Source organism: Chiloscyllium plagiosum, chromosome 22 (assembly GCF_004010195.1).
Source record: "Chiloscyllium plagiosum isolate BGI_BamShark_2017 chromosome 22, ASM401019v2, whole genome shotgun sequence".
NCBI classification, from domain to species: Eukaryota; Metazoa; Chordata; class Chondrichthyes; order Orectolobiformes; family Hemiscylliidae; genus Chiloscyllium; species Chiloscyllium plagiosum.
Window position 1 is genome coordinate 48145115 of NC_057731.1, and position 12099 is coordinate 48157213.

Genomic DNA, 12099 nt, shown 5'->3' on the forward strand with positions numbered 1-12099 from the left:
TCACCATTGCTCACAGCCCCACAACAGTGGAGAACATATGCAGTTCTCCCGACTTACTATCCATTCTCACATTCTATTCATTATGGTTAGAGAATGAAAATGTTAATTGGTGAGAAACTCATCCAAAGACTGTTGCCAAAACCTAACAGCCACTATTATTGCTCGTTCACACCAGCCTTTCATAGCAAAGTGACTTTTTAATGGCCCTAACCTCTTCTCAATTGTTAATCACCAGAAAGGCATTTGTGCCAAGTAACTGCACAGCAGTCTGCAGCTCTTTCTATTGGTTTTATAACAATCTTGACTCGCAATAAATGTTCCTCAACTTTGGCTACAGAGCTGGAAAAATGGCAGCGGGGTATGATCTATATTGTGCTCCTCCTGAGACAGCATTTTGTGTGATTTGAGCATAAATTGGGAACTAAGCCAATCTTGTAGAATACAATCCCCGAACGGCTACAGTAGACAAAGGACATTCATCCCATCTCGTCGATGCTAGCCTCCTGAAGGGGAAATTCACCGACATGGTGCAGAATTGAAATGGCTTGAAGTGGCGAGTAGGTGGCTAGCTGTCCTACCTATGAGGCAGAAGGGTTGTGGGTTCACTTTTCAATCCTGGAGACTAGAGAGTGCAATGTAGGCTGATAATACTGGCGCAGTACTGAGAGAATGCAACACTGTCAGCTGTGCCATTTGTCAGCTGCATCGTCCAGCCAAGGACCTGTCTACACTCTTTGATAGATGTCTCCAGCTCGAAGACAGTTCTGAAAAGGACAGGGGTATTCTCCCTAAAGTCCTCCCTCGAGTAACAATGTCAAGAAACAGAGGTTATCTGGTTCGGCATCACATTGCTACCTGAGGGATCTTGCTGTGCACTAGTTGGCTGCCTCACTTTCCCATTTTTATGGTAACTACAGTTGAAAAGTATTTCTCTGGGTGTGAAATGCCTTGGGACATCCTGAGGCCATAACAGGGCAATATATGATTGTGTGTCTTTGTATTCACTGCCATGAGACATGGACTGGCTGTGGAATTTCGGTGCTACCTGTATCTGTTGAACAAACATTTGAGTTTGTGACTGACATGAGAAGATTAGATTATGAGATGAAGATTACATTACAGTGTGGAAACAGGCCCTTCGGCCCAACAAGTCCACACCGACCCAGCGAAGCGCAACCCACCCATACCCCTACATTTACCCCTTACCTAACACTACGGGCAATTTAGCATGGTCAATTCACCTGACCTGCACATCTTTGGACTGTGGGAGGAAACCGGAGCACCTGGAGGAAATCCACGCAGACACGGGGAGAACGTGCAAACTCCACACAGTCAGTCGCCTGAGGCGGGAATTGAACCCGGGTCTCTGACATGTGCCACTCCAAAGTTTGTGAGAAGATTTGTAGCTCGGGTGCTCGTTGCTGTGGTTCTGTTCGCCGAGCTGGAAATTTTTGTTGCAGACGTTTCGTCCCCTGTCTAGGTGACATCCTCAGTGCTTGGGAGTCTCCTGTGAAGCGCTTCTGTGGTGTTTCCGGACAACTGGAAGCGGCAGGGACAGGCCACTATAAATGCCGGAGAAAACACCACAGAAGCGCTTCACAGGAGGCTCCCAAGCACTGAGGATGTCACCTAGACAGGGGACGAAACGTCTGCAACAAAAATTTCCAGCTCGGCGAACAGAACCACAGCAATGTGCCACTTCTTTCAACCGGGGTGACGAGGGAAAAATATTCAGTTGGGAGAGGTCTTTAACAGAAAACCATTATTTTTTTCCATAGAAACAAAGATAGCGATTGGTGTATTCTCCAAATAGATAGCTCAATATGGACAATGAGAAAGTTTCTAGAATGCTCAGCAGAATTCGGAACAGAAAGGAGGGAGCTACCGATGCCCAAATCCTGAAAGAAAATCTGAATGGCCTAACGACAGTCACAATCTACTGCTCATGGTATAGTTAAAATAAAACATGATCCACTTCCCCCTTAGCTCTAATCTTCTCCAGCTATAAATCCTTCAAGATCTCTGGGTTCCCAGCTTTTTGCTTATCCTGTATTTTCTTCTTTCTATCAGTTGCTATGCCTTTAGCAATCTAGGTCCCAAACTCTGAATTCAACCCTGCAAGTCTCTTTATTTACAGGGTGATTGAATTGTACAGCATGGAAACAGAACCTAAAAACAGAACATATTCTAAATTAACCTTGGCCCATTTGGCCCATATCCCTCCAAACTCTTCCTATTCATATACCCATCCAGATGCCTCTTAAACGTTGCAATTGTACCAGCCTCACTACTTCCTCTGGCAGCTCATTCCACACACACACTACCCTCTGTCTGAAAAGGTTGCTCCTGAGGTTCCTTTTATATCTTGCCCCTCTCACCTTAAACCTATGCCCTCTAGTTTCGGACTCCTCTACCCTGGGAAAAAGTCCTTGGCTTTTCACTCCATCCATGTCTCCTATGATTTTGTAAACCTCTATAAGGTCACCCCTCAGCCGCCGACACTCCAGGGAATACAGTCCCAGCTTATTCAACCTCTCCCTATAGCTCAATCCCTCCAAACCCAGCAATGTCCATGTAAATCTACAATTAATGCTTTCAAATTTAAGAACATCTCTCCTAAAGCAGGGAGACCAGAGCTGAATGCAGTGTTCCAAAGGTGACCTAACCAATGTCCTGTACTGTCTTGATCACCCAAACATACAAATCAGGAATAGGCTATTCACTCTTCAATCCTGCTTCACCCTTTAATAAGATCATGGCTGATCTGCTTAATGCAAAATTGCACCAACCCCCAATAACATTTCACCCTCTTGCTTATCAAGAATCTATTTATCTCGGACATAACAATATTCAAATAATCTGTTTCCACCACCTTTTCAGAAAAAGAGTTCCAAAGACTCCAAACATTCTGTGAGAAAAGAAATTCTCCTCATCTCTGTCATTAATGAGCGACCCCTTATTTTAAAATAAGTTTCTTCTGAATAGGGAACAACCCACTCCACATCCACCTCATCCGGACTTCATCCATTGCAGTTCTAGTGAAAGGTTATTAACCTGAAACGGTAGGAGATTATTTCCGAAATGTTCTACTTTTCAAATCTTAAACTCCTGCAGCATCTAACGTTATGGAGGGAGGATCTTGTGGCTGTGTCTCTGTCAGCACAAGAGCACCTTGCCCTTGAGTCAGAAAAATATAGTGTAAATTTCAGTGAAGTCCGGTACTCCTATCCCAGAGGGTGCTGCACTGTTAGAGGGGTTGTCTCACAGATGACATCTTTAAGCACAGGTCCTGGCTACCTTCTCTGGTGGGGTTAATGCATCACAGGGCACCATTCAAAGAAGGCCAGTGTAATTTTATTTCATGTCCTGGGCAAGATTTATCCCTCCAGCATCACCACGAAGACAGATGATCTGATCATGATCATATTGGCTGGTTGTGGGATCTTGCACATCATTGGCTGTAAAATGATTTCAGACGCATGAAAGGAGCTTGAGAAATGCAAGTGTTTGATTTCAAGTACGGTGGCATTGCTGATATGTCAGCTTGACATCATTTGTCTCAGTAATTATAACACTCGTGTCAAAATGTGCCGTTGCAGTGGGAACAAATGTTGATGCATCACTCGCAGGTGACTTTATTAAAACTGAGGACATGTTATGTGGGGAAAACAAGTTAACTGGTCAATTCATGGAATGTAAGATAAATCTTTTAACTTTGTTCCTTATTTCTTCAACTTTGTTCTTAAGGTTTTGTACTTAGATATTTTGTACCTAAAATGGCACCATGTGGGGCAATATTGAAAACTTTTCACTGTACTCCTGTACTTGAGGACAAGTGATAATAAAGTCTAAATCTAAATCTAAATCTAAATCAGATGTGATATCAGATTACAGGCCCCACTGTTGTCTATCTCTCTGCTATTAACTCTCCAATTCCATCCAATCCTATCTATCTCCCTGCTATTAACACTCCAAACCTGTCCAATCCTGTCTAACTCTGTGCTATTAACTTTCCAATCCTGTCCAATCCTGTCTATGTCTCTGCTATTATCTCTCCAATTCCATCCAACCTTATCTATCTCCCTGCTATTAACACTCCAATCCTGTCCAGTCCTGTCTTTCTCCCTCCTACTAACTCTCCAATCCTGTCTAACCCTCTGCTAATAACTCTCCAATCTTGTCTATCTCCCTGCTATTAACTCTCCAATCCTGTCTATCTCTCTGCCATTAACTCTCCAATCCCATCCAGTCTTGTCTATTTCTCTGCTATTAACTCTCTAATCCCAGCCAATCCTGGTCAACTCCAGTGTGTGCTTTGATTATCATGTTTGATAGAGTCTCAAATATTTTTTGCTTCTTCCTGATGTTTCTCACAAAACCTGCCAATGAATGGTTAGGTTTTGCTTCATTGCTTTCAAGGATTGGGAATGCGTTTACCGGTGGAGATGGCCTACATGGTGAGAGACCCTAGGGCTGGTGTGTAGATGATACACTGGAGCAATTGGAGGTCACCTGACCCATCCTGCCATATTGGTAGCCTGCTTCCTTTGTAATCCAATGCTGCACTGTTGCCCCAGGCTCCCTCTCTAAAGGTGTTTCCTTGTACCTTTATGTTAATTGATTTTCCCAATCATTAATCAAATTTAAAATCACTGGCAAGATTGGCATTTATTGTCCATTTCCACTTGCCCTGAAAATTGGTTGAAGAGGTGACTCTTGAACCTCTACAGTCCATATGTACAAACTCAGTTCCAGATAACTACTTAACTGCCCCCTATGAAACTTTGGATTGATAAGATTTGATAGTAAACACTGTAAATATTTTAGGGAGATCCAGGATTTTGAGACCAACATAGAGGCGATGGCCTAGTGATATTTTCGCCAGACTGTCAAAGAGATAATGTTCTGGAGACACGGATTCAAATCATTGCAATGGCATTTGGAATTTGAATTCCATAAAATAATTCTGGAATTAACAGTCTAATAATCACCATGGATCCATTGTCAATTGTCAGAAAAACACATCTGGATCATTAAAGTCCTTTAGGGTAGAGAATTGCTCTCCTTACCTGGTCTGGCCTGCATGTGACTCCAGACCCACAGCAATGTGGCTGACCCTTAACTGCTCTCTGGGCAATTAGGGATGGGCAATAAATGTTGCCTGGCCAGCGATGCCCTCATCCCATGAATGAATAAAAGTAAAAAAAACATGATCTCTAGTCAGGATGACGTGTGAGATTTGAAGATGATACCGTCTATCAGATATGATGGGGGTCACAGATTTGGATTGTGTGATTGAAGAAGCCTTGGTGACTTGCCTCTCCCCCTGCAGTGACACAAACAGCGCCCCTTCAAATAAAGGAGGAACTGCAAAAGTAACACTCACCAAGATACTTAATACATACCATTGCATTAATTTAGGTTACTTACTTTTTATTATTTAAAAGTGTGTAAGTTCTTGGCCAAGGTGACCTGTGAGAGGCACCTCAGATTGGAAGTGCGTTGCTAGGCATTTAAAAAAAATTGCAAGTTGAAATAATATTTTAAAAAGAAACACAATAATCACTGTTGGTATGTAGTTTTAACATACATGAAGATGCATATAGGCATACATTGAAATATAACTCTCTGCTATTACCATGCCTTAAGAGTACAGTTACTTTTTTCACATTGATGGTTTCAGGACACACAAACATTGAATCCACAGTAGATCACCAGGATAACTATTGCCATAATGATAGCCAACAATCCTCATCAAAGTGTATGACACCAGGACAAAGCAGTTCTGCCTTTAACGTTAGGTAGGGTGTCAAATAGGTTAGACAATGAAATAAACCATTTTCCAGCAACACACTCTCAAGCATGACAACTATGCTGTCAATTCTGATTTCACTTCCAATCAGGCTTATGTCCTTCAATCTCACCTAACCCAGGAATCTGTGTCATATCCAGAAGATCAACTTTTATTGCAGAAAGTTTTCATTCAGTTTTAAACAATACGATATCCACAAAGTTGGTTGTTCACTGGAGTGTTCCAAAGCACAGTGACATCCATTAGTAACACATCCCCTAATTCACTTTGTTCCCACATTGCATGGAAACTCAATGTTCCTCATGTGTAATGATATTATTTTTGAAGAGGGAAAATAGATAGAGACAGAGAGAGAGAGAGAAATCAGCTTATTGTTTGCCCTCTGATCTTGCATTTAAGTATTGAATCATCAATCACTTTCATAATTCAAAGCACATTTTAACTTTCTATTTCATCTGGCTATTGAGACAAGATAGATTATAAAGGAATCATTATATAAGGACAAATTTGGTCAATAAGACTGGAAGAGTGTACATTTTTTTATATGACACTATAAAAGCAATTTTTGTTTCACTTTACTTTCCAAGTAAATTTCTTTCTGAAGACAGTCATTGAAAGACATGATGATATGTTGGGCATTGATAGGTTTTCATTATTTTTACAGCGTAGCGCAAATCCTTGTTCTTCTTGTCCCACTTGTGGATGACAGTGAGGAGAAACTGGTTGTCCCATTTCCGTCCCATTATTAGGAAGTTGCTGTTCGGATTCTCCAGCTGGTTACAAGGGCAAGTTGCTCCATTTTTTATGAACAGAACCAACTTCTTCAGATCTTTCTTCTTCAAAGGTCCCATCTTCAGCACTTTCTTCTTCCGCTGCGAGATGATTTTGCGATCTCCTTTCTCCCTCTTTATCTCCTTGATTTTCATCTTGAGTGCTACAAACATAAAAAGAAAGAAGAACAAAAATAATTAATGATCTGTTTCACACTCTCCTTTCAACTCCACTGGGATCAACCATGGTAGGTCACTTGGTTTTATGACAGTTGTTGATGAAGATAAGGTGTCTCTAGTGCTCATCTCTGTCATGTTTGTTGTGGACCAGACCAAACCTTTTTAGAAGGTAACCTCAACCCTAACTTTCACTTATTTTAACGGTAAATGTAAAATGCTGTGTTTCAGATATGTGTGATTCTGGTCTCTGTCCTTTCGGAAGGACGTTATGAAACTTGAAAGGGTTCAGAAAAGATTTACAAGGATGTTGCCAGGGTTGGAGGGGTTGAGCTATAGGGAGAGGTTGAATAGGCTGGGGCTGTTTTCCCTGGAGTGTCAGAGGCTGAGGGGTGACCTTATAGAGGTTTATAAAATCATGAGGGGCATGGATAGGGTAAATAGATAAGGTCTTTTCCCTGGGATGGAGGAGTCCTGAACTAAAGGGTATAGGTTTAGGGTGAGAGGGGAAAAAAAGAAAAGGGACCTTAGGGGTGGCTGTTTCACACAGAGGGTGGTACATGTATGGAATGAGCTGCCAGAGGAAGTGGTGGAGGCTGGTACAATTACAGCATTTAAAAGGCATCTAGATAGGTATATGAATAGGAAGAGTTTGGAGGGATATGGGCCAAATGCTGGCAAATGGGACTAGATTAGGTTGGGGTATCTGGTCGGCATGGACGAGTTGGATGGAAGGGTCTATTTCTATGCTGTACATCCCTATGATTCTGTGGCTCTATGACTGGTCAATCTAGTTGACGTTAAGCAAAACACTATTTATTCAAACACTACAGTTAAAATGCAACAAAAGAAAAAAGAACTTAGAATAACTTAACTCTACTGGAAAACTTAACAGTCTAATAGATACAGTAACTATTACTATTAAGTGTTCCAATATAGTAACATTCCATAAACGCACCCCTTGTCAAAAAGGCAAATTCCGAGATCAGATTTTCTCACATGCAACACATCCAGTAGGAAAAGAAACCCCAGCTTTTAGCAGTAACTGAGAGAGAAAAAAAAAAATAACTTCTACTTCTTCAAAATTCCAGCAGCCTTCTGCCTAAAGCTAAACCTAAGAAACTAAAGAAACTGGAAATCCTGGTCTGTGAGAGCTGGCCACGCCCTTCCAGGCTGCTTCTAATGTTCCAACTTTTCAAAACTTGAGGCCTCACAAGCTATTTGCTTGGCACCTCCCATTCAATCTCTCTCTTAAAAGAAACCAGGGCAAAATGTACCTCTTGAAGCTACAGCATTGTCACATGTTGAAGATGATTGTTTAACCAGAGCCTTTTCCAGGGGAATTAGGGATGGGTATGAAGAGCTAACCTTGCTAACAACACCCAAATCCCATGGAAGAATAAAAGAAATGCACATATCTGGCACAATGACAGAAATTATTGGAGAAACTTCCCAACAAACTTTACCACCAAAAAACTGTGCGCATTGTCTGGAAATGAGTTGAAGGTTCTGTGCTGGAGAAGGCTGAGACAGATTCCTGGGGAATTACACTCAAACTGAGAGAAAGGTTAGCAAGGCAGATGGAGTGCCCTTTGCTCTCATTGACTGATCTCAGACATTTGGCAAGACCTGGGGTGATTCTGATGTCTTTAAATCAATTGCTCTGACATTTCCAAGAACAACCCAGTTAATCCCACTCTTCCAGCTCTTTTCCCATATCCCTGCGATATTTCTCTCTTTCAGTGTTTATCCAATTTTGTCGACTGTTGAATTGGTTGTCACTAGCCTCTCAGGCTGCACAGCTCATGCGATCATAACATAGAAAAGCAGGACGTTAAATGGCTCGCTGCCAGGCAGTGAATCAAGAACTAAGACACAGAACTTTTCCTTGTCAGCAACTTTATTCTCTTGCGTGCACTGTTACATGTTAATCCTCCATTTACTGAAACAAGAAGCAGGAGCCAGTTTGACCTCTACAACTGTTTATTTGCATTTCATATTTTAATACAAACTCCAGTCTGCACTCTGCCCTTTCTAACCCACTGCCCTGCTGGGTAAACTAACCCTTAGTGGATACCCCAAGCTGCTCAAGTTTTCCTCAAAAAATAACCCCTTCATCCCAGGAATGAGCTGAATGAACCAAGTATCCAGTCCCATGTGTTTCCGTTCTCTTGAAATCAAGAATCTTTACCTGATGGGAACTGAATGACCCCTCAAGATTAATTTTTGATTTTCACCCGTGACCCTTTACCATTTCATTTGCGGCTCCCAATTTTCCCCAGTTAGATTAACATTTTATAAAAGGAAATAAATCAAGAAAAATGCTGTTTTTAATTGGGGATCAAATGCTAATCATTCTGCTGCTATTCTACACATTCAAATGGTTATTTTAATGCGAAACATCGTAGTGCTCAAAATAAACCTGTGCAAGTGGTATGACTACACCACGTTGAGAGATGATGATGTCTTTAATTGTAAGAACAGCTTATAATTCCAGCCATTATAGTTTTAAATATAGCTGAGAAGATAAACAACTGTTAATATCCAATTAGAAGTTATTTTATTTCAGGTCATAAGCATTATCTTAATTTTATGCAACTTCAGTTAAAGTTTGTTTGAAAGAACTAAGGGTTACGATACCGAAGGACATAGATAAGGTGAATATTAGGGGTCTTTTCCCCAGGGTGGGCGAATTCAAAAGTAAGGGTCATATTTTTAAGGTGAGAGGAGAAAGATTTCAAAAGGACATGAGGGGCAACGTTTTTTACACAGAGGAAGTGGTGGATGCAGATACAGTTGCAACATTTAAAAGACATTTAGGTAAGTACATGAATAGGAAAGGTTTGGAGGGATATGGACTGAATATAGGCAGGTGGGACGAGTTTAGTTTGGGAACATGGTCAGCGTGGACTGTTTGACTCTATGACTGTATGACTTCACTGATAAATTATGGATTTCAAAATTGCAACAATTCAGAAGTAGTGCATTTTAAATTTGATTTCTGTCTATTGATACATAAATTCAAAGTGTATTTATTTATAAAGTATATAAATTATTCATCAAGCATAGACAGCAACTAATTTGCCATGGTTTAGAAATGGCAAAACTCCATTTTGCATCAATTGTTAATTTTACACAAAATTTGCTAACTCCTGTTCTCAGTATTGTTTGGGTGGAAGTGTCTTTTCCCGAATTTTGTTTCTGTTTCTTTCACCAAACATTGTCAATCTGTGTCCTCTGTTTATTGAGCCTACAGCCACTGGGAACAATTCCTCTTTATTTAGTGAATCTAAGTTTGTTATGATTTTCAGCATCTCTGTAAAATCTCTCTGCCTTATCTGCTCTGGGGAGAACAACGCCAGAACCTCATAACCATAATCCCTCATCTCTGGACCTATTCTAGTAAATCTCCTCCTCCCCACATCTGAATTTACCCCTGTTGTTTTATACCCTCCAGCATGACACTGTGCTCTGTTGCATTCTATCAAGAGGATGTTTTTACAGGAAGGTAGGGCATAAAGACCATTGCGTTGGTTTGAAATCCGTGTCCTGTGCTCTGTACTTTATGTAAGTATTTGCATGATTTCACTGCATTCTTCACACACATTACAATATCTTGTTAATCCAGAACATCAGGAGCTACAGACTGCAATCTATTTGATTTTTTTCAGTGGTTTAATGATAGAATGACCATTATCCGCAGTGAATTACAGACTGGAATCTAATCAAGGATCTGGGTGGTTTACATGTAGAAAAGCAGATCTTAGGAATCAATTACAGACTGACATCTAATCGAGAGGCTCAGGTGGTTTATGTATAGCATAAAAGATAACTGGGAGTGAGTTCCAGACTGGAATCTAATTGACGAGTTCAGAGACTTTATATATTGAATAACAGATACCAGGAATGAGTTGCAGACTGGAATCTAATTTATGAGTTCAAAGACTTTATATATTGAATAACAGATACCAGGAACGAGTTACAGACTGGAATCTAATTGAGGAGTTCATGAGGTTTATATGTGGAATAACAGATACCTGGGAGTGAGGCACAGACTGGAACTTTATCAAGGGCTTTAGGGATTTATATATATATGGAATAACAGATATCCAGAAATGAGTTACAGACTGGAATCTAATTGAGGAGTTCATGAGGTTTATTTATGGAATTCCAGCTATTTGGAAGTGAGTTGGAGGGTGAAATGTAACCAAGGGGTTTGGGTGGTTTAGAGATGTCAGTGAGTGAATAAGCTGAAGACGGAAAACTTATCGAAACTAATAACAAACTAATATGAAAGGGGCTGTTTTTCTGTCTTCCACCTTCATCATTAGGTTCTGCAGTGCAGGAATATGAACATTGTGGTTAGCAACAGCAGCAGAGAATCAAGGAACATTTCACCCTTGGATAAAGAGTCTAGAGTAACATGTTTTGCTTGGAAGAGATGCCTTAGTGCAATGCCAGAGACTAAGAAATCAACTGAACAGATTTGAATTTGACACTCAGCTCAGAATTATGCTTGGATGGCAAGTGTGCTTTCTTCAGGATTAGCAATAAGGAATAAATTAAATCCTTTTACAAATCACTAGTGGAGAGAATTGAGCCATGGTTCAGACACTTTTACTCAACACATTTTCACAACAATTGCTGTTGGTCAGACTCAGCTGAGATTTCACACTCAGAATGATAGAACCTTTCAGCACTAACACTGGTTATTGAGCTCTTGTGGTGTAGTGGTAGTGCCCCCATGTCTGAGGCAGGAGGGCTGGGTTCACATCCTACCAGCTCCAGGGATGTGCCATCGCACATCCGGTGACCAAAAGTTTTCTGACGCTGTCTATAACGGGCTCGGCCCAGGGCTATCAAACAAAGCTTTTCTAGGTACATGCAACAATAATAATTCAAATCAAATCAGAAAACAGTTTCCACTAGTATATTCCACATCGCATCCACTTGCTGTTAAACAAAGGTTTCTTACTTCCTCCTCTGGCTCATTATCTCAATATTTCACATTCAATTTATATTCTCAGATCATAGAGTCCAGTGGCCAGGACTTTCTGGAAGATGGAGGTTGAGGGGTGGATGGGTGGATATTACCAGCCTCAATGCTCACTCTGACCACAACAACAGAAAGGAAAGTAGTCACTAAAGTGACTCTGTCTTATCGGGCCTTGCTGGGGATTACAGTGATCATCAAAACCTACATTTAGTTCCTCACTCTAGGCAGATTAGATTAGATTAGATTAGATTAGATTAGATTAGATTAGATTAGATTACCTACAGTGTGGAAAGAGGCCCTTCGGCCCAACAAGTCCACACCGACCCTCTGAAGGCTCTTCATGT

General features: G+C 40.8%; 1 protein-coding gene across 1 annotated transcript in view; it reads right to left on the minus strand.

The window, feature by feature from the left end:
* Window positions 1-5412: 5412 nt before the first annotated feature.
* Window positions 5413-12099, minus strand: part of sfrp5 (secreted frizzled-related protein 5) — a 76823-nt gene continuing 70136 nt past the window's right edge. The window contains exon 3 of the mRNA XM_043712995.1: window positions 5413-6746. Coding sequence (XP_043568930.1) covers window positions 6421-6746 — 326 coding nt within the window. The 3' untranslated portion in view covers window positions 5413-6420. The remainder of the gene's footprint in view (window positions 6747-12099) is intronic.